Here is a 21,257-nt window from a genome sequence, read left to right on the forward strand (position 1 = left end):
AAGGAAAGGGGTACTCAGGAGCACCAACCACTCCTGGAATGATTTGCAAGTAGGGAAGAATTAATGTAGCTATAATTTTTTGTGTGTATATATATTTTATATATATGTGTGTATGAGCTGTATTTCTGTCTATTTAACAGTTACTACGATGTGCTAAGGATAAAAACATTGCATTAAGGGTCAATTGTTCAGTTCAGACATGTTTATGTTAAAATCGTATGAGGCAGGTACTACTTTGGGTGTATAGAAAAAAAATCACTGGTTCATTCAAAAAATATAAATAAAACAGACACTGTCCTCTGAAGGAAAATAGAGGAAGACAGACATTAAACAAATACACAATTATAACTTGTTGAAAGGCTATGATGAAACAGAAGAGGATGCTATGGTGGAGGAATCAGGGAGCCCTCTCTGACTCTGGGGTAATATTTAAGCTAAGACTTGAAAGGTGAGAAGGAGCCAGCCAGAAGCAGGACATGGGACACTCCAGGCAGTCAGGCCATCTGTGTCACCTAAGCCTAAGATGGAACAGGACTTGGTGGATTAGAAGAAGGGAAAGAGCAATGTGGGGCTGGACCCCAGTGAGTCTCAGCCTTCCTCCCTGATGCTCTGTCTCCCACCTGATACTGCCACCAGCTAAACGTGGGCCAAAAAAAGATTTTTCTATGGAATGAATAGTTATCAATTTCCCCAAGCTTAGTGTATCCGAACTTTGTCCCCAGGATCCCAAAAGTGAAATCTTAGGACAGGCTCATTAGAATCTTCAGAGTAGAGAGAGCTGCCCCACCAGCTACTTCATGGTCATGTTTGAGAGACCTGAGAGCTGTCAAAAGGGGTTTAACTAAATGAGATAATGACAAAAAATGTAAATTTCCCTTCTGCCTTCCTGCTGGCCTTTGGCAAGAACAGATAGGTTAGATAAACAAAGGGGGAAATATCTATCACGCCACCAAGCAGAGAGTTCTAACTCTTCCTTAACCTGCATGTCCCTTCTTCCAGGGAGGTTTCTCTGATTAGCCAGAGTGGGTGTTCACCTTGTCATGACACCACATGTATCCCACACACAGAAATCAGAGGACAGCTTCTACTCTGCCTGACTCCTGGTTTGGAGCCTGTCATTCCTAAGTAGTTAAAACAGATTTTGAACAAGGTCCACTCTAATATGATGATGAAAGCTGTCTATAGGAATCAGAAGGTCCAGAAAAAGGCACCTAAAATAAAAGAGATGATGAGTAGAAAAGAATGAGCTAGTCCATGAGGACAAACTAGGACTTAAAGCCTATAAAATAAAAAAATAAACATTAGGTTCCAATATTTATGCTTTCAAACAAGCTCTAACCTTGACTAAGTGCCTCAGCTCCCTGAGTCCTGGTTTCCTCATGTGTAGAATGCGGACAGGAGTCTACTCAACAAAGACATGCTCAGACGGGTCATGGCTACAGGAGTTTGGGATGGATCAAGTAAGAACACGGTGAAGCCATGGCAAATGGTGCCATCCCCTCCCTGATACATACCCCAAATGGTGGGCACATCTGCTATGGGCCCCTGCTTGGCTGAGGAAACTGAGACACAGACCTCAGTGGCATCCTTGACCCTCTGAATCACGTGTCACCACCTACCTGCTCACAGTGAAGGGGGCACTGGCCATCCTCGGGGAGTGAGACTCTCCAGAGAAGCTTCAGCCGCCTGTAGGCCTCTTCCAGGGTCAGCTTGGCTGTGCTCACACTGCTCACAAACTTGCTCAGTGGTGCTGGGTGTGGACCCTACACAGGGGGGATATGAAGGCTGTTATATGCAGTCTTGAAAAAGATTTTAGACAAGCAAGCCTTAACGTGCAGCATAAATCTCCAGACTGTAGGGATTCTGTTTCACACGCTGAGCGAAAGCCTGGTACCACATAACACCAATTTATTGTTCTTAAAGACTGGTGAATTGTAGATCATGAGAGAATTTCAGTGGTGATTTTAGCCCAATCAATAACCATGATTAATAACCACCATGGTTAATAACCACCAGCACTAACTATAGTTACTACTCCAAGTAAAGGGCCTGTGGGAGGGCCATTCTTACTGTTTGGCGGCCCACAGAGACCCACCCAGAGAAAATGACACCAACAGCAAGCAATAAATGGTTTGCCTTTACTGGTCCCTGTTAAATGGCCCTGCTGTAGTGAATATGATATCAGGGCCTTGTACTGCTGGCAGAGCAAACTCAAATTGGGAGGTATCAAGGGCACAAGAAAATTATGTATGTGACTCAGAAAAGGGGAAATACAAGCCCAGAAATTCGAGACCACCCTCGGCAACATAGTGAGACCTCCATCTCTACAAAAAATAAAAAATTAGCAAGGTGTGTCAGTGCACACCTGTAGTCCTGGCTACTCAGGAAGCTGGGATGGGAGGATTGCTTAAGTCCAGGAGGTCAAGGCTGCAGTGTGCCATAATGATGCCACATACCCCAGCCTGGACAACATGGCCAGACCCTGTCTGAAAAAAAAAAAAAAAAAAAAGAGAGAGAGAGAGAAAAAAGACACACCCTTTTTAGATATCAAAGTAACAAAAAAAAAATCATTATAAATGAAAATACCTGGTCTGGGCACAGTGGCTCACGCCTTTATCCCAGCACTTTGGGAGGCCGAGGCAGTTGGATCACCTGAAGTCAGGAGTTCAAGACCAGCTGGCCAACATGGTGAAATCCCGTCTCTACTAAAAATACAAAAATTAGCCAGGCATGGTGGCAGGCGCCTGTAATCCCAGCTACTAAAGAGGCTGAGGGAGGAGAATCACTTGAACCCAAGAGGAAGAGGCTGCAGTGAGCCAAGATCGCACCACTGAACTCCAGCCTGAGCGACAGAATGAGACTCCATCTCAAAAAAAAAAAAAATTTTATATATATACTGCCAGGCATGATAGCTGATGCCTGTAATCTCAACACTTTAGGAGGCCAAGGTGGGAGGATCATTTGAGCCCAGGAGTTCGAGGCCAGCCTGGGCAACAGAGTGAGACCCTGTCTCTAAAAAAAAATAAAAAAAATAGCCAGGTGTGATGGCACACGCCTGTGGTCATAGCTACTTGGGAGGCTGAGGCAGGAGGACTGCTTGAGCCTAGGAGGTGGGGTCGAGGCTACAGTGAGCCATGATCACGCCACTGCACTCCAGCCTGGGTGACAGAGCTAGATCCTGTCTCAAAATAAAAAAAACACAACAACAACAACAACAACACCTCAACAAAGACAAAAATGTAGTGAGACAAACGTTCATGAACAGAGATAGAATTGTTTCGGAAAGTAATGGAGCAATAGTTATCATTAAAAGCCCTAAAAAGTTCACAACCTTTGAACTAGTAATTCCACTTCATAATGGGTGACAGCCAGGTGGATGGGCAGATGAATGGACAGACACACCAGGGTGCAGATGGAGAGAAGAATGAATGAGAGACCAGATGTACAGAGGCCCTCATGGGCGCAAGACAGCAGAGCCCATGAAGCAGTTGCAGGAATACAAGGCACGAACCCCACCAAACACAGCCACCACCAATAGTCCCCAACACTGGACCTGACCTCTGAGCTCTCTGGGGCCACACTTCCTGGTCCCTCTTCTCAGGGTCCTAATGAGGACAACTGCGCCAGTTGACTCCCCTACCCCTTCCACTGACACTCCCAGGGAGCAGCTTGTGCGCCCTAGCTCTGTGGTCAGGTTACCTTTGTTCCCAGCTCTTCACTTGTGGAGCTGGGAGCCTCTTGGGTTTGAATGTCCATTTCAGCAAGGAGCCTCTGTCCCTGGCCGATCTGTTTGAGCAGGGCCTCATAGTCCTCAATCAGGCCCAGGACATGGCGGCCATTCTTGCTGGCCCACAGGTGGTGGCCAGCGACCAGGCGGGACACACACGGAGTGGTAGTTGCCGAGCTGCCACTGTCGCAGGAGAGGGAGTCCGTGTCATTCCCAGAGAGTGGAGGAGTCTCTGAAACTGTAAAATGAGAGGTAGGATGTAAAATCTGTTTCAGGTAACACTCTGCGTTCAAGACACTTACGATGTTGAAGCTAGCTAGGAGGGCTAGGAGAGGCCCTCACACCCAAATGCCACCCAACACAAGCCCAGAGGGGAAAAGAGGCATGGCTCCTGGACCTCTGTATATTACCCCACACTGGGCTTACGAGTCATCTTTTAGGAGAGGCTCAAGTCAACTCAACCAACACTTATCAACCACCCAATCGGCAGAAGACCCCAGATTCACAAGGATGACTCAAGCTGGTGCCTGCATTCCAGTAGCCCACAGTCTGATCAGAACACAGACACTGCAGAAGGTGCAACAGCAGAGTGATGAAGGGCCAGAACCAGGAAAAACAATTATCTGTGCAGGGAGGGAGAGAACAGGGAAGGCTTCTGAGAAGGAGCAGCGTTTGAGCTGGAATGAGCAAGTAGCAAGAATTACACGAATGATGAGTCATGCTGACCAAGGACAGCAGCAAAGGCATGTCACAGAGAAATGTGCATTCATGACGAGTCCTGAGGAAATGGGACTTTTACTGGCAGAGTGGGACAAAGGGGGTCTAAAAGTCACAGTGAGAGGAAAGTGTGGGCCTGTCTGCAGGATGGTGACCCCTGTGTGGCTACACCAGGGTAAGGGATAAGGCTGGATAGGCCCACTGGAGCTGGAGGGCCTTGAAAGCCTCACAAAGGTGGTCACAATTTTAATCTAAGGCAACAGGGACCCAAGGATGTTCTAAGCTTGGTAACACCTAGGAGTGCCTTAACTGGCTTGAAGGAGATCACCAGCTGGGGATGCTGAGAACTTAAAATCCCAAATCCTTGCCAAATACCCTTCTGAGTTGGGACCAGGGACCTCCTTTTCTGCAAGTTAAAAAGTCTTACTGTCACATCCAATTCTGCCACAGTTACCCAGACTTCAGCTTTGTACCTGATTTTGGTGTCACTGCCTGGGAGGAATCAAACAGATCAAATGAATTATCACTTTCCATGGGATATTTGTCACCATCCACAAAATGCAAAATACCAGAACTGTTAGTTTCACTGTCGTCAGCATTCAAGAGAGAACTGAATGAGAATACAGTCAAGCCCCTCACATTCACTTATCCATATACACACAGCATTCCTTCAAATCTTCATTGGGCCTCTGTCCTGCCAGGCCCACCTTTGTGGGACACCAGGGAGACAGAGTGACCAGGCCCAGTCCATTCCCTAGAAAAACTCTCAGCAGAAAAGTAAATAAGCAATTTTATTTTAGTGTGATCAAGGACAAGGGAGGGAAACACAGGCTGTTGGGGCTCAGGTGAGGGGCACTACCCCCAACTTGGCTTCCCAGAGGCTAATACCCATTTTAAAACCTTATGTTTTAAGACTGACTGTGACTGAGCTATGGTAAGAAGGAGGGAAAGAAATGCCAGGCAGCACAATGGGCAGGTGAGAGGCAGACAGTGGGACAAGGAGTGGAATCATCGCTCAGGGTGCAGGGAAGGACAAAGTAGAAGGCAAGGCCAGAACCAAGAGGACTGAGGGGCCCACTCAAGGGCTTTGGGCAAGGCAATGTCAAGCTGAGGTCTGTATTTTGTACTGGAAGAGTAACTCTAGAGGCTGCCACACTAACCTAAGCTAGAGATGAGGGTAACCCACAATAGGATCTGGGGGGTGATGTATTTGTAACACCGTAAGGAGGCAAAACCAATAGATGCCGTACAGATGACCTGTGCAACACGTTATAATTTGGAAAGCACTTTCACATATGAAAAGCTATTGGACTCAGTAGCTCAGTGGGCAAAACACACTGTAATTCAGATTTCATGGAAGGGGAGACCAAGGGGCAGAGATAGGGCAGTGGGCTGACTGCACTCCAGCATTTCCCAGGGGTGTGCTACAGTTCCTAAGGCGAAGGAGCCAGGAGGTCAGCTCCATAGAGCTGGCCCCGAGAGGAATCACTCTCAGCGAAAGACATCAGGCTTTAGAACAGAATTTTTAAAACAGATGCACTTAAATACAGACCTGAGAAGTCTTTTGCAAAGGAAGAAATGCTGCTGCCTATAATTCTGATCTTGACTCAAGGAAATTAGAAAACTTTTCTGCTGAGGCAGCACTGTGAATTCTGAATGCTCTCCTGGATGCCTCTTGCCAGGCATGATGAGGGCTGCTTTCGGCAAATTTCAAAAGCAGGTAAAGGCTGTTTGATGGCCTCCTCACTTCAGCTACCCAACTCTCCTTCCTGGGTACCCCAAGCACAGAATTGTTCTCCCTGCTTCAATCTCCCCTAGCCCGCCCCACAAGTTCCTGAATCCCATCTCCTCAAAGCCTTAAAAAGGGCCAGGTGCAGACCCATGTTGAAAATAGTAATGCCCAATGCTGAGGTCACACAAAACCACTACCTTTGTACACTGCTGATGTACAGACTATTTAGAAGGTGGCAATATGGCACCTTTCCAAACTTATGAGGTTCTCCTCGTAGGGTTTTCTCCTAAGAATATTATTTAACAGCAAAAAGCATATTAACATTGACGTCTATTATGGCTCCAAATCAGAGACCACTTTAATAAATCAACAGGGTCATGGATTGGTGACTGAGAATAGCCTGCAAACAATCACTAGGAAGCCCATGTGAAAGCAGAGGGAACATGTATGATGTAATATTGGGCAAAAACAAAGAAAGGACACAGAATGACACAAAATCCAATTTGAAAAATATAAATTCATGCTCATATTTAATAAATGAAAAGAACTATGCAAATTTAAAAAAATGATCAATGTGTAGAATCATGAACTTCTTTTCTCTGTTCATTTTTTTCATATTATTACATCATCTTTTTGATTAAATTTTAAGATCCTTGTCAATGAGAAATCAATGAACTAATCACTGAGTTCTAAGGCAGACTGATCAGGTGCTCCTTAAGAGATTTATTTTTATTTTTTTTAACTTGAGGTATCCAAGTAAAAGTCAGTCCAAACTTTAGTACAATACTTGCTTTTAAAGCAGGCTGGCATTCCTCATCCCACTGGATACACACATTTACCCTATGGGTGTCAGGATGATAATCCCAGGATACTCAAGGCTCCAGAGAGTCCAGTGGGGTTTAGGTACAGCCCTGGACTCGAAGCTGGAAATGGTTTCTAGCTCCAGCTCTGCTGCCTACTTGCTGTGTCACTTTGGGCAAGCCCCATCCACTCTGGGCCTTTGTTTTTCATCTCTTAGAGCAAAGAGGACAGGCTGCCTGACTGCTTGGAGTCTAACCATTTACTGGTTTGCTCCACGCCCTGTGGTGGGCAGGTGGCAGAGGTGTCTGGTCCTCTTTCTGGTACCCCCCACAGCCTCTCCAGGGCTAGGCAATTAACCTGCAAGCAAATGCAAAACAGATCCACTTTTTAAACCTATCAGGATGATTTTCAGATCCTGAAAGACACTGAAAGCCAGATTAAGATGTTTAGGTTCCCTTCTAAAGGCAGTAAGAGAAACTAAAAGAAATTTCAGCATCAAAGTGATGCAGGCAGGACTAAATGAATAGGAGGGAGCAAGGCCAGAGGCACTGAGGGTGGCTGGAAGTCCAAATTCCACTTCCCTGAGAATCAAGATGCCTCAGATGGAGATTACGCCAATTTGCCCAAGGTGACGGCTAATTAATTAGCAGTCAGGTCCCCTGGCTCCTAGGGTACAGCGTGTCAGCTATCAATGGAAAGGCACCTCTGTGGGGCAAAGGCATCATTCAGAAGTTTACATGTCACACACAGATGCTCAGAGCTGCATTCTCAGCAAGTGGGGAGAGACAGGGGCAGTACCGTGTTTGTCAGGCTGAAGCGGCACCTCAGGGATGGACACGGCTTGGACAGCCAGAGTGAGGGCTCCTTCCTGTGCCTTCTCTGCCCCCCTTGCCAGCTGTTCCTCGAGCCTGCACTGCAGAGTGCTGCTGGTTTCGATGCTCCTTTCTAGTTGCAACCGCAGAGCCTGGATCTCCATCAGGAGGCTGTGCAGGTCCCTGAAAGGATCCTGCCCCTTCCGGCCTTCTCCTGACGCTTCTGTGGACATGTGCAAAGAGAAGCCCTGACATCTTCCACAACCAAAGGGTCAGCCATCGAAGGAACTCAATCGCATTTTACACCCGCCACCACCATCGCCCTCCCCCTTCCTAAGAACTAGGTACAGTTTAAAATAACAACTTGACTTTAGAAACAAAAATATTGGCAGACTTAATTGCTGCTATTCCACAGGCTAAATAAGAGCTGGAAATTAATTTTCGCTTCTGGCCATAAAGGCCTAGCAAATTGCACACCAAACCCCGAAATTATGTCTAGTAGTAATAAAATCTATTTGGGCTAGAATTACAGAATGAAAGGGGATGATTTTAAGAGCCACACTATATTAAAAAGACACAACAGCAAGAATAAGAAAAGCAAGTTGAGGAGAAAATAAAAGCTGTGAGATGACCCCTTTCCAGATAAACTTTCAACAGAGAGAAACCATCTGGAAAATTAGTAAAATAAAAAATAAATAAATAAATAAATAAAAACACCACCTCACCACACCTCAAAATTGATTCTGAAACATTAGACCTTATAGTTGAAGCACTCTGAGCTGGTATCTCTCCTGGGATACAGCGAGCACTGAGGCCAACAACCATCCCCAGAGCAATGCCCAGCACATGAGAGGTGTCCATAAATGTTTGCTGAATGAATGGGCAAAAAGTAACATACACTAGCAGGACGATTATAATAAAAGTCATTTCCTGGGTGCCTACTACGTGTCAGGTATCACGCTAGGATGCTTTTAATAAATGGTCTCATTCAATTTTCAACACAATTCTCCACACAACAGGTACTGAGAGACATGTTTTACAGAGGTAGGTATGGGCTCAAAGGGTGAAGTGGCCTACTGAGGGTCACACAGCCGGGAACAAGGGAGTGGGAACCCGGACCTCGGCTGGCCTGGGTGCTGAGCCTCAGTCCTTCTATGTTTCCTGCTGTTCCTTCAGAAGAAGAATGGGTCAAAGTGCTGGCTTCAACACCCATCCACTCTACCCACGAGGCCAGAGTGGAGAGGGCTGAGCTCTGCCCTCCTGTGCCTACAGCCAGCTGTCGGTGGGCTTACAGCCCAAAGCACAGTAGCCTCAAGGTGAGAAGGGCTTCAGTACCTCTCAGTCTCCTGTGCTCTTCGTCCAGCTTCTCATACGCCTTCAGCTCCACTCGGAGGGACTGCAATAGCTTGTCATTCTGTGACAGCAGCTGCTGCCTCAACTTCACCTCCTCCTGCACCCTGAGAAGGCCCCACAGGCATGAGAAGGACAGGTTAATTCTACCTTAGGGTAACTTATTCAAACCCCACAGAGCAGGCCTGTGGGGCATTCACGTGTGACGACAGGAACAACTGAAACGTGGAACCAGACAGGCTCAAAGAGGAAAACAGCAAAAGGACAATTGGTGTGATCCTTTTAAAACCGACGGCAGATCCATGCCACTCCTCTGCTCAGAATCTCCCAGTGGCTTCCCATGCCACTCAGAGGAAAACCCAAAGTCCTCACGCTGACTCTGCAGCCTGATGTGATTTGGCATCCTGCCAGCCCCCTCTCCGGACGCACTGCCCTGCTCCGTCCAGCACAGGCCTAAGCCACTTTGCCTCAGGGCCTGCGCCCATTCTTCCTGAAATGATCTTTCCCAGGTAGCTGCAGCACTCACCTCCTCACTGCATTCAGCTCTCTGAGCAAATGGCATCTTTTCACAAAGGCCTTCCCTGACTCACCATCGACAAAAATCAGCAACCCACTGCCAAGCCCTCTCCTCCTTACAGGATCTTTCTCCATATGTTGCAGGCCCACCAGACATACGATGTGTTTGTGTCTACTGCCTGCCACTGTGCACTACGGCAGAGGCCTGCGTGCTGATTCCACGACTGCAGCCCAGTGCCTGGATGCGTGGTACGGCCAGCAGGCCACCAGGGAAGCACAGCCACTACCTGCTCAGCTCCTGGCCGCTGCGGTGGACCTCCTGGATCAGCTGCTGGTTGCGTCTCTCCTTCTCGCTGCCTTCCTTCTGCAGCCTTTCATTTTCTTCCTTCACGCTGGCATACTCCCGCTGAAGGTGCTCCAGGCTCGCGCTCTTCCTGGAGAGCGACTCTCGTAATTTGTCATTCTCCTTCTGTTTATCTGCAAACACAAAAAGGTGCCGCTGAGAAGGGCCACCATTTGTTTTTTCCAACCTTATTATATAAATACAGCACTTCAAGAATACAAAAAAGAATGAGATTCGATCTGGCATTTATGATTTTGGCATTCCAATTATCTTACACACTTTTGGCAGATAAATTTGTCAACATCAAGGCTGCAGATGAAACGTCACTGGGATAAAATGGGCCTGTTTAATTTTCTATTAAAGAACAGACCATGCAAACCTAGTTACTTTGCCTTCACAGAGCAAACAGTGGGTAGGAAGTACAAAGGAAAACACAGGGCCCAGAAGTCTGGGAATGGGTGCTGGCCTGGCCGCAGGCCTTCTACCAGCCTAGCACCAGGAGGCCAGCAGGGCTGTGCAGATGGCACCTTGAGGCCCATTCACTCCTCAGGCTGAGGACAGCACCCCTCCTGAGGAATAAAATACACCTAGAGGCACAAGAGACACCGTGGTCAAAAGCAGGGGGCTGGGGGCAGAGAGGCCACATTCAAGAGCAGCTTCTCCATTTACTGACTTCATAACCTTGAGTGAGGCTCTTCACTTCTCCACGCCTGTTTCCTTACATGTGTTATTGTGTGGATTCACTGAGCTGCCATCTATAAAGGGTTTATCACAGGGAGTCAGGAGCACTCTGGGGGCTGGAAGCTCCATAAGGACGAGTTGCCAGCAGTGCTGGTGGTGGTAACAGCTGACCTGCACCAGCACTACCTGTGCAGGTGTGACATTAGGGCCTTCTCACGCATCGCCTATTTCATCTCCAGGGCCAACTTCCAAGGCAAGCACTATTATTCTTCATTTCCCAGATAAGAAACTTCCCTATGGTCACACGGCCAGTAGGTGGCAGAACCAGAATTCGGACTCAGTCTGATTCCATTCTTAACCACGACAAGATAATTTCTAAGCAAGAATTCACCTCTTCCCTCAAGCGCCAGACACATCATGCTGCCTACCCTTCCTGAACGGCCTAGACTCTCCTCATCGCTAACCCCTAGGATGCTGTCTGCTCTCTTCCTTCTATTTAAAAGGCCCTGGCTCCTCTCAATCTTCAGCACCTTCGCTAAGCCCTCCTCATCCTCCGTTCTTGAAGGCAAGCTTTTCCTGAGTCAGGATGCCTTCTCCAGGGTCCTGCAGTTCCCAGAGCCTAACTTTATCATGGCTGAGGTTCACACTGGCCTGCCAAGATTGTTTGGCTGTCTCTCTCATCAGACTATGAGCTCCCCGAGGGAAGGGATGAAATCTCATCCATTTCTGCATCACAGTCTACACGGCCCTGAAGTAACACAGAAGACAGGAAATGTTTGCTGAGTGAATGAATGACAGAGGCCCCAATTTCATCTCTTAAGCCAAAAGGAGCATCAATATCCTTTTAGGAAAAGTGGGATAAGCTGGCCCAAGTTCTAGCTCTACCACCTTCTAGCTCTGTGACCACAGACCGGGCAATTCCCTAGGCCTCAGTTTCTCACCTGTCAAATAGGGCTAATGATACCTCATCCCAGCATTGTTTTCAGTAGTGAAAGATAATGTAATTGAAAGCTCTTTGGGAGCCAAGCTCCAAATAGAAGGAATTAAGACAAGGGATCTTTATAAGAAGTACAGGATAAACTTTGCTGATAGTAGGAAGTCACTAATTGAGATTTTGGCAGTATTATATTTCCAGCCCTTCTTTCTTCCACTGTGAACTAGGATGAGAGACACGTGGCTATAGGGGAGATGAGTGACAAGCAAATAAAGTAACATTTACTGAGTCCCTATTAGAGACACTGTGCTGAGAGCTTTACACCGTTCAATTGTCACAACAGCCCTATGAGGTATTCCTGAACCTCTCTGATTCCAGTATTCTCAGCTATAAAATAGAAACACCTCACAGGGCTGCTGTGACAATTAAATGGTGTAAAGCCATCACAGAGCCACAGGATTCATACTTAGGTTGGTCAGACTCCAATGCCTGCATTCTTTCCATGACACAGAAGGCTTTGGCATTCCAGACTTCCAGTGACTCCTTTAATTCTTACCTCTGGATCCTTTAATGAGCATTGCATTGAGGGCCTGGTTCTGCTTCCTCAAGAAATGAATTTCTGATGTTAGAGAACTATAAAGCTCTGAACCAGAAGCAAAAATGTTTGTAGAACCTATAAAAACACACATAAAGACTGATTTATAAACAGTCTCCAGATCAGAATAGGTGGAACTTTCTAGAAAACAGTTTTAAACAAAGAGTTAACAGAACATACAATGAAAATCCCTCCTATTAACTATGTTTGGAATTACCAGAGGCCAAAGAGAAATGAGAGTAAACTTGAAAGAGGGGGCAGGAAGGGCTCCCCCACATCTTACCTAAGGGAGAACAAAGCAGAAGACCTGGGCCAGGAGTGGGGTGAGTGAGTGAGAGTCTTCACCTTCACAGATGTCTTTCCCGAGGTCAAAATTCATATCCAGCTGCCTGCCGGGCCTCACCACTGAGGCAGCTCTGTCACTCAGTCCACAGAACCAAAGCTGAACTCTTTATCCTTCCAAACCTGCTCTCTCTCACCTGTTTCCTGCCTCAGGAGATGGTATCGCTACAATCCCTAACCTAAGCTAGAAAGGTGGGAGCCATCCTAAACCCCTTTCTCTTCCACTGCCCAATCAAGCAATCACGACTGCTGCTGCTTCCTCCAAAATGCTTCCGACACTGGCCTCCTCTTTTCTGTCCTACAGTTCAGGCCTTATCACTTTGCTCTCTAACCTTGCCTCCCTGCTATTCTGCCAATGGGGTTATTATCCTAAACAAAGTCCATTTAAGTTACTCTCTACTCAAAAACACCTGATGGCCCACCATGGCAAAAGACAATCACAAAACAAAACACAAGGGCCAACTTCTCAGTCTGGATACCTCTGTTTCATAGATAACATTCACATTCACGGCCACCCTCAGGAAAGCGCCTACTGTGTGCAAGGTGCCTTCTCCATGTGGCAGGCAGATGCTTCCCTCCCCGTCCTCCACACTCATGGAGTCCACTTACTACACCACAGAGCCAAAATGCCAGATTCCCGCTTTCCTAGCCACCCTGCAGTGAGGACATGGTCACGTGCCACCTCTGGCCAATTGGGCCTGACAGGAAGTCTGCTGGGGGCTTCTGGGAAAGATTTTCCACCAGGGTGAAAAGAGGACAGGAAAAAGCCCCACCTTCTTCTTTCCCATGCTCTGGACACTGTCTGTGGAATGGTTGTAACTACTGGACACTGTCTGTGGAATGCTTGTAACTACTGCAATCATCACAGATACTAACCCAAACTCTGCTGTCACTGAGCCATAAACCTGCCTTGGAACTCCTTGCCTCTGGGTTTCTTGTTACGTGAGAAAACACAAATCCCTGTTGTTACCACCAGTTGCTACTCCCATTCTGTTGTCTGCAGCTGAAAGCATCCTGGCATACAACTGAACACCTATCCTATTCAAACTCCTTGTAGGGAAGGTACGGCATCAGTTCTCCAAGGAGCTGACAGTCCTTCCACTCTACAGCACTATCTTTTTCTCATGTTAATGATTCACTTACTGCAATGTTATCTAATTGTTTTACTCACTATGTCTCTCCCCACCATCTTCCTCCACTCTCCCCTGCGAACTCTGGTATCTTTTCAGAGACACCTGGGTTTGAATCATGGCTCTGGCTTCTTAATAGCTGCATGACCTCAGGCAAATCGCATCACTTCCCTAAGTCTCCATTAACTCAATAAAAATGATTGATGTTATTGTTACTGCTATTACCATTTGTATTACTAAAAGAATTAATGATAGACTGGAGCCAAAATAGCACTGAAAAGTAATGTGAACAAGCAGGAAAAAATCTACAGAAGTCTACCACGACCAAAGCTAAGGTGGTAGCTTTGGAGGCAGTATTTCTTGGCAAAGAAATAGGCCAAAGAACAGTTCCTGACCGGCCTAAACCTGAGCTAGCGAGGTCCACTTCCAATGCTAGGAGGCCAGTCTTTCCTCTGAGGGTCATTACTATCAGCCTGTACAACTGGTGATAAGCTGGAAGCTCTAACACAGGAGAGGTCGGTTTTTAACAGCATTCCACCTCGATATAGTAAGAAGCCATACCTTTCTCAGGCCTGCTCCCCAAGGTAAACATTTCACAGCAGGGGGAGGCGGAGCCACTTTTATTCCTTTGTCTTTTCAGACATTGTGACAACATGGTGAGAACAGCACGTCTTTCCACCAGTGTAAATACTTTATGAATGCTTTTGTAAACCTTCCCGTCAGAGTGAATTACTCTCCAGAGCAATTGTCTGCTCCATTGTAGCTGGTGGCCATTTAAGCCCCCAAATAATTCTATAATTGGATTTGCCAGGGAAAATGTAAAACAGAATGAATCTAATTCAGGCATTACCAAGAGTGAATGTGAAGGGCCCAGGCGTGTATTTCTTTCCTGTGTTTGATACAACTAATAACTCAGATCAATCAATTTCCCTGAGGGTGAGGGGGGTAGATGCAGGAAATGGGCGCAGTGAGCCAGAGGAGGGAGGGAGAGGGCGAGATGGAGCCATTCGGTTTCCCTTGCAAGCTGCAGCATGCACAGTACTTGGGAAAGATGTCCCTCCTGGCTGGTAGCTATGATGGCTAGAGAAGAATGAGACCTGGACAAGGGTCCAAGGACTCGGGTGCTGCTGCCATGGAGCACTATCTTTCCAGAACTCAATTCTACCATCTCTAAAAATGGGAATGACATTAGAGTCCCTGCCCATTGCAGAGCTTTGCAATGTTATACAGAATAAAATAGTAAAATAAAATTGATAATGATGATAAAGGCAACCATTTACTGAGTGAGGCACTGAGCAAGGCCCTACTCATAACATTGCCTCATTTAATCTCGCAATGACCCTGTTCTGTGAAACAATTAAGACTAGGAGAGATGAGCATATTGCTCAAAGTCACAAAGCTAATAAACGGGACAGCAGGGTCCACACTCCGGCCAGTTCAACCAGACAAACTCGGGCTTTTCTGAGTGTGCCAAGCTGCTTTCAAGATACATGCTTTACGGAATGAGGAACTCTCTCTAGAGCAATAAGGAAAGATGTCCAAGATTTACTGCTCCATGACAAATGGATAGAATCATGGATATAGAGCATGTTACCTTTGGGATGAAGAGAAGAGTAAGAATATATGCTGGTATTTGCATTTTAAAAAACACTGTTAAGGATACAGAAGAAAAACAAGAAAAAAGTGGAGAAGAAGGAATGGAAAACAGGGTTAATGGGTAAAGAATGGAGGTTTTTAATTTTTGAAGCACGTGAATGTCTTACTTACGCCGTGTAGGGGGGTGGGGGAGAATATTTTTAAGTTCTTCATGGACGATCACTCTATTCGGAGCTAACTGTGTTTATGCAGCAACACGTGTGATCTTTAGACTGGCATGTGAAATTTACCAGATTGCTAAAATGCTGATATTTTTATAATCCGTTATAGATGAAAAGACAATATATTGCTTTGTTTTATCTTAAAATTCCTATCTATTTCTCTCCAGCTTCCAAAGTTAAATGAGATGCCAGTCACAATTCAGGATGCCAGAGGCTGGCAGACTTCTCCAAGATGGAGAAATGAACATTTATCAAGCACCTGCTTTGTACACAGATGCTTACTCAGGCAAATGTGTCACAGTGAAGCACTCACAGACATGTACAGTCCTCTAGGAAGGTCTTTCCTTACCTTGATCAAATTCAGATCCTTGCCGTTCCAACTGTTTCCATAGCTTCTCATTTGTTTTAATAGATTCTTCTAAACGCTTTCTCAAAGTTCGAATTTCCTGTATGTTTTCCATTAATAAGTCTACAGGAAGGAAGCAATTTTTAATTTAAAGTCTGAACCCCCAACAAATTGAATAATTTATGGATTATGCAGGGATCCTGAAATCCCAAACAGTATTGGATGTATTAAGATGGTTAGCAACTGGCAATTCTTTCCTAGGCATGGGGAGAGCAAGCTATTTCCCACAGCCCACAGACACACTTCTATAATGATTCTCTGCAGCCCTCCATGAGGAAGATATTTTACACCACACAGAAAAAATTATATTCCATACAATTTTAATGCTAACTCTAATGTAGCCTTTTATTCTTCTAAATATCAAATATTAATTTAAAATCTTCCTTATGGTGAAACTAACAGATCACTTTCAAGTCTGCTTGAATTGCCTGAGAGTTGATTAAACTACCTTCATAATGAATCCAGATATTTTCGAGACTAATTTTTTGAAAGGAATATGTTATCCATTTATCATTACTAATTTAAGACTTAAATAAAGCAAAACAATGCTAGTGAGAATGGTAATAAGAAAAGTGATCTCAAGAGAACATCTGATTAGCATGAGTATAAATGTGTATGACCTTTTGGGGCTACTTCTATAATTAGCCTTAGAAAAGTTATTTTCCAATGTCTTTTACCAAATAATTCAACTCTTAGGACTCTATTTATAAAGAGACCACCAGAGATGCTGACAAGCATTTGCCAGAATGGAGGAAAAGGTTCACCTTAGCACTGGATGTAACCGTAAGAACTGAAGTAACTCCAAATGTAACTGTAGTACATTCATGATGATGCAGTATTACATAGCTATTAAAACTATGTTATGAAGACTATATATCATAAAAAAATACATTATACTAAATGTTAGATCCAAGATTGATAACATAATCACAACTTATAGAAAAAAAAAATTCAGTTTCTCCCATACACTCACTCAACAATCAACACAGAAGACTTCTGTGACCAAATGTGAGGGTTTTTTCCCCCACAGACTAAGCAAACAGTTCTGCAGCAGACACCAGCCGGGTGTCCTCTAATTCAGTTGGACCTGAAGATAGCGTCAGATCCACAGGTTGAGGCTCAGTCCCAAGACTGCCCCCTCCAACAACTTCTGATGCCAATCGCAAGCCCCCAATTGTTTCACCAGGGCCTCTGACCAACTGACTAAAAATTTGGTTCCCTCACCCGCCTCCTGGGGTTGGATTAATTTGTTAGACCAGCTCAAAAACTCAGGGAAACATTTGCTTATGTTTACTGGTTCATTATGAAGGATACTGCCAGGAAGACTAAATATATACTTCACAATATCACAGAACTCTACTTAAAAATCTATACAGACAAAGAAAGACACAAATATGTGAAAGAAGGAAATATATCTAAATATTAATAGCAGTTGCCTTTAGGTGGCAGATTTTAGATTTTTTCAAAAATTCTATATTACATTTTAACATAATACTTACTAATATATAACATTTTAAAATTTCCAAAATGAGCATGTATTTGTTCAGTCTGCCACATCTCACTTTAACAAAGAAAGAAGAAAGCACAATTCCAATCCAGGGGTAGGTTTCTAGAGTCAGTGTTTAAAGCACCATCACATTAAGTATCCAAAGGCAAAACTAATGTCTTAAATTTATCAATTAGGGTATACTCAGTATATCTTAGTAATGTTTGTTTTAAAACATTACACTAATGTTATGACCCAGTTTTAATTCCTCCAAAATGACTTTCACTTAAAAGTAGCACAATGTTACAGATCTTTTCCTAATTAAATAGTAATTTTACCATGAATTTGAATGTTTATGAGATGACTTAATTCCCAGACCTTCAGCTATCTCCTGCTAATGCCAGAAGTGTGGCAAGTAATTTGATGCAATGTTGTAGCTCTCGCTGCACCACAGCACGGAAGGACTCTTGCCTGCAAAAAGCTACTGGCACCCACGGCACTGCATCTCCACGCTCCTTAAACTGCTGGCGCCCATGGCACTGCACCTCCCCACTCCTTAAACTGCTGGTGCCCACAGCACTGCACCTTCGGGCTCCTTCAACTCCTGGCGCCCACGGCACTGCAACTCTACGCTCCTTAAACTCTGGGCGCCCAGGCATTGCACCTCCGCGCTCCTTAAACTCCGGGCACCCACAGCACTGCACCTCCCCACTCCTTAAACTTCTGGCACCCGTGGCACTGTACCTCCCTGCTCCTGCCTTGGTGCCCTGCAAATCTTCTTCCAGCAGCTAGTCAGGTCGGAGTCAGTCAGGAACTTTTCTGTTTGACTGCAACCTTCCTTGCTGGTTTATCCAAGTCACACACTCATGACTGTGAGAAGGGGACATAAATGCTTAGCAGCAATCAAAACATGCCATCTTCCACTGAGTCTTTAGCCAGGAGGCGGAATCATCACTTGGGCTTAAGGAAACATTCCCAGTTGAACTGGACACCACTTATTAATTATGCAGCCAAACTGAAGAGAAGGAAACACTATACTAGCCTTTACAAAATGGGAGAAAAATCTCTCTCTCTTAGAATAATGCCCTTTTGACAAATGCTAATTTTTTAAAAACATAAATCCAATAAGCAACCACAAAAAAAAGTGTGTATCTCTTGCCTAGCAGTTCCAATTTATAGAATCTGTATTAAGAAAAGCCCCCAAATAAGGGAAAAGCTTCATGTTCACAGATATCCCCTGCAGCATTGTTTACAATTGTGAAATCTGGAAATGACTTACAAATGTTCAGCGACAGGGGAACAGAAGGAAAACTGCAATTCAGCCACTCAATGGACTATTCTAAAGCCACTAAAAATGATGTTATGTAACAACATGTCGGAAAGTTTATGACAGAATGTTAAGTGAGAAAAATACTAAATTATCTGTCTACCAAATCATAAATATGACAAAAGACAAAAGAAAAACTAGATGCAGAGAGCAAACGGCTGAAGACACACCAAAAAAGATGATGGTGGGCTTACTGGGATGGCTCTAGGGAGCACTGCCCCAGTTCAGGTAACCCACTAAGAGGGCATCATAAGCCCAAGGTCATGGGTCCACAGAGGAGTAAGAAACAGAAGAAATGCCTAAAAGGTTCTACATTAGAAACAGAACAAGGTTGGGGTGGTGGACAGGGCGAAGGGTGGAAAAAGAGGGGCAGCCAAGAGGGAGCAGAGGGAACTGCCTAGTGAAAAGAATAGGGATCTCAAGAGTTCCTGTTTAAATAATTTGGGTTGCTGCATTGTAAACACCACTTTCCTTCTGGTTCCTCAATCAAATCTGCACAAAGTCCTCGTAGGAGTGATCTCTGGGGATTCTTGGAAAATCACTGAGTTACACATTGAATGGATACAATACAGAAGAAGTGGCACTAGGGACAGGGAAACAATTTTTGGTGTGACCTAAATTTGGGAAAGGCAGAATGCAGAGCCAGAAATGACCAAGAAAAACCAAGTACTCAGAAACTCACAAAAACTGCAGAGAGATACAGCCAGAAATCCAAAGAAACTAGGTCTAGATGACGCTGCTGGAGGACCCCAGCTGATACCTCAGTTACGCCAACAATGTGGACTTCACACTCTAGGTATGTCTTCTGTCTTCAAACTGGGCTCCTCTGAGTCCTGAGTGTCCTCAAGAAGACTCAGAGGCCATCACGGGACAAAGGCACCACACTTATCTCTTTTACACACTGCATGGGGCCGCTGTGAAAATTTTCACCTGCTAACTCAGTCCATGGTCGGAGGCAGAACAAAGGTGTTATGGACTGAATGCTTGTGTCTCCAAAATTCCTATGTTGAAGCTCTAAGTCCAATGTAATGGTATTAGGAAGTGGGGGCTTTGGGAGATGATAGGACCATGAGGGTAGAGCCCTCACAGCGAGATCAGTGCCCTCATAAAACAGACCCCAGCTCTCTCACCTTCCTTCTTCCATGTGAGGATACAACCAGAAAATGGCAGCCTGCAACCTGGAAGAAGGCCCTCACCATGCTGGCTGTACCCTGATCTTGGACTTCCTAGCCTTCAGAACTGTAAGAAATAAATTTCTGCTGTTTGTAAGTCACCCATTCTGTGGCGTTCTGTTACAACAATCCAAATAGACTAAGACAAAAGGCCTGACCCAATGGGCCATGGGTCACACTAAAGGAAAACAAAGTAGATTCCTACAATCACAAATGTTGTATTTATATAAAAATATCAGAACAGGGGGCTAGATACTCTTGGGCAACTCAAAGCAGAAGAGTCTGAATTGACCCTGTCTTAGGATGAGTTTGAAAGAAACAACAGGAAATTAACCAAATCTGCACTGACATACAAGTTCAATGACACACAGCCTGCAGGAAATGGCAAGTCATATACTAAGTCGTCATTTAAAAAATAAAAATGGCTTTTCCCCAATCGCCAACACTTTCAACAACCAGAGCTTTCTCTAGTGATAAATGATACTCTGAATGACCAGCATTGGCCTTATTGGGATCTCCTTTCATCAGAGAAATATTCAAATGTCACCACACTCTGCTTACTAAGGTAAGATGGCAAATTATTGTTTTAATCAGGCCATGTTTAAAATGCTTAATGAGGCTTAACTTACCTTGAGAAAAATTGTTCACCATAACTGAAGCCTTCTCTGTCTCATTATCTTGCTTCTGGTCTTGTGAGAAGAAGGACTTTTCAGAAGTTTCATAATCAGAGAGCGCATGAGAGGCTGAAGGCTCAGGAGATTCAGGTAGAAGAAGTTGGTAGGTTAAGTTGTCTTCCTCAATCCTTAACCATTGAGATTGAAAGATAAATCATCTCCCATGCTGAAATCCCAAGCCAGGACTATGACTTATGAATACTTAGGATTACTTTACTCTTAGTAACTCCCCCATGTTTGCAACTTCAGTCAGACCTTTTATTTCCCTACAGCATTAAGCAATGACATTCTAAAAGCGAGAAGGCTCAGTGGGCTTGAGTTTGGAGCCAACAAGGGGAAGCAGGGGATTGTGCCTGTCCCACAGCCTGGCTTACAGGGGAGGGACCCAAGAGGACTTGGGTCAACGGCAGCTGTTTACCAAACAACCTCTCTATACCAAGCATTTGAGATTTTAGTTGGGCCTCACAGAAACCCTTTGAGGTAGGGATTACTAACCTCATTTAGAGTGGGGGAACTAGGGCCCATCATAAACTGGCCCACTGTCTCACGGCTTGGTCAGAGGCACAGTTTAGACTTCAACCAGGCCTGCCTGGCTCCAAGGCCCCAGGAGAATGTGAGAGCCCAGCCCAAAACCATGAGGTGGCCTATGGATTTAAAAATCTCAAAACTCTCACAGTTCCCAAGCAGGTTTCAAT

General features: G+C 45.1%; 1 protein-coding gene across 4 annotated transcripts in view; it reads right to left on the minus strand.

The window, feature by feature from the left end:
- The window catches only part of CDK5RAP2 (CDK5 regulatory subunit associated protein 2), a 185,636-nt gene that overhangs the window by 10,222 nt on the left and 154,157 nt on the right, over positions 1–21,257 (minus strand). For 2 of the 4 annotated variants that reach the window (XM_032164987.2, XM_032164986.2), the window contains exons 27-34: positions 20,518–20,690; positions 15,847–15,966; positions 12,170–12,286; positions 9,943–10,132; positions 9,125–9,246; positions 7,776–8,012; positions 3,700–3,965; positions 1,620–1,763 (exon numbers count right to left, since the gene is read on the minus strand). In XM_032164987.2, the coding sequence (XP_032020878.1) occupies positions 1,620–1,763; positions 3,700–3,965; positions 7,776–8,012; positions 9,125–9,246; positions 9,943–10,132; positions 12,170–12,286; positions 15,847–15,966; positions 20,518–20,690 (1,369 nt within the window). Of the gene's footprint in view, positions 1–1,619; positions 1,764–3,699; positions 3,966–4,917; positions 4,997–7,775; positions 8,013–9,124; positions 9,247–9,942; positions 10,133–12,169; positions 12,287–15,846; positions 15,967–20,517; positions 20,691–21,257 lie in introns of all 4 variants that reach the window. The other 2 variants (XM_032164990.2, XM_032164988.2) reach the window with 2 other exon arrangements.

Source organism: Hylobates moloch, unplaced genomic scaffold (genome assembly GCF_009828535.3).
Source record: "Hylobates moloch isolate HMO894 unplaced genomic scaffold, HMol_V3 SCAFFOLD_10, whole genome shotgun sequence".
Taxonomy (NCBI): Eukaryota; Metazoa; Chordata; class Mammalia; order Primates; family Hylobatidae; genus Hylobates; species Hylobates moloch.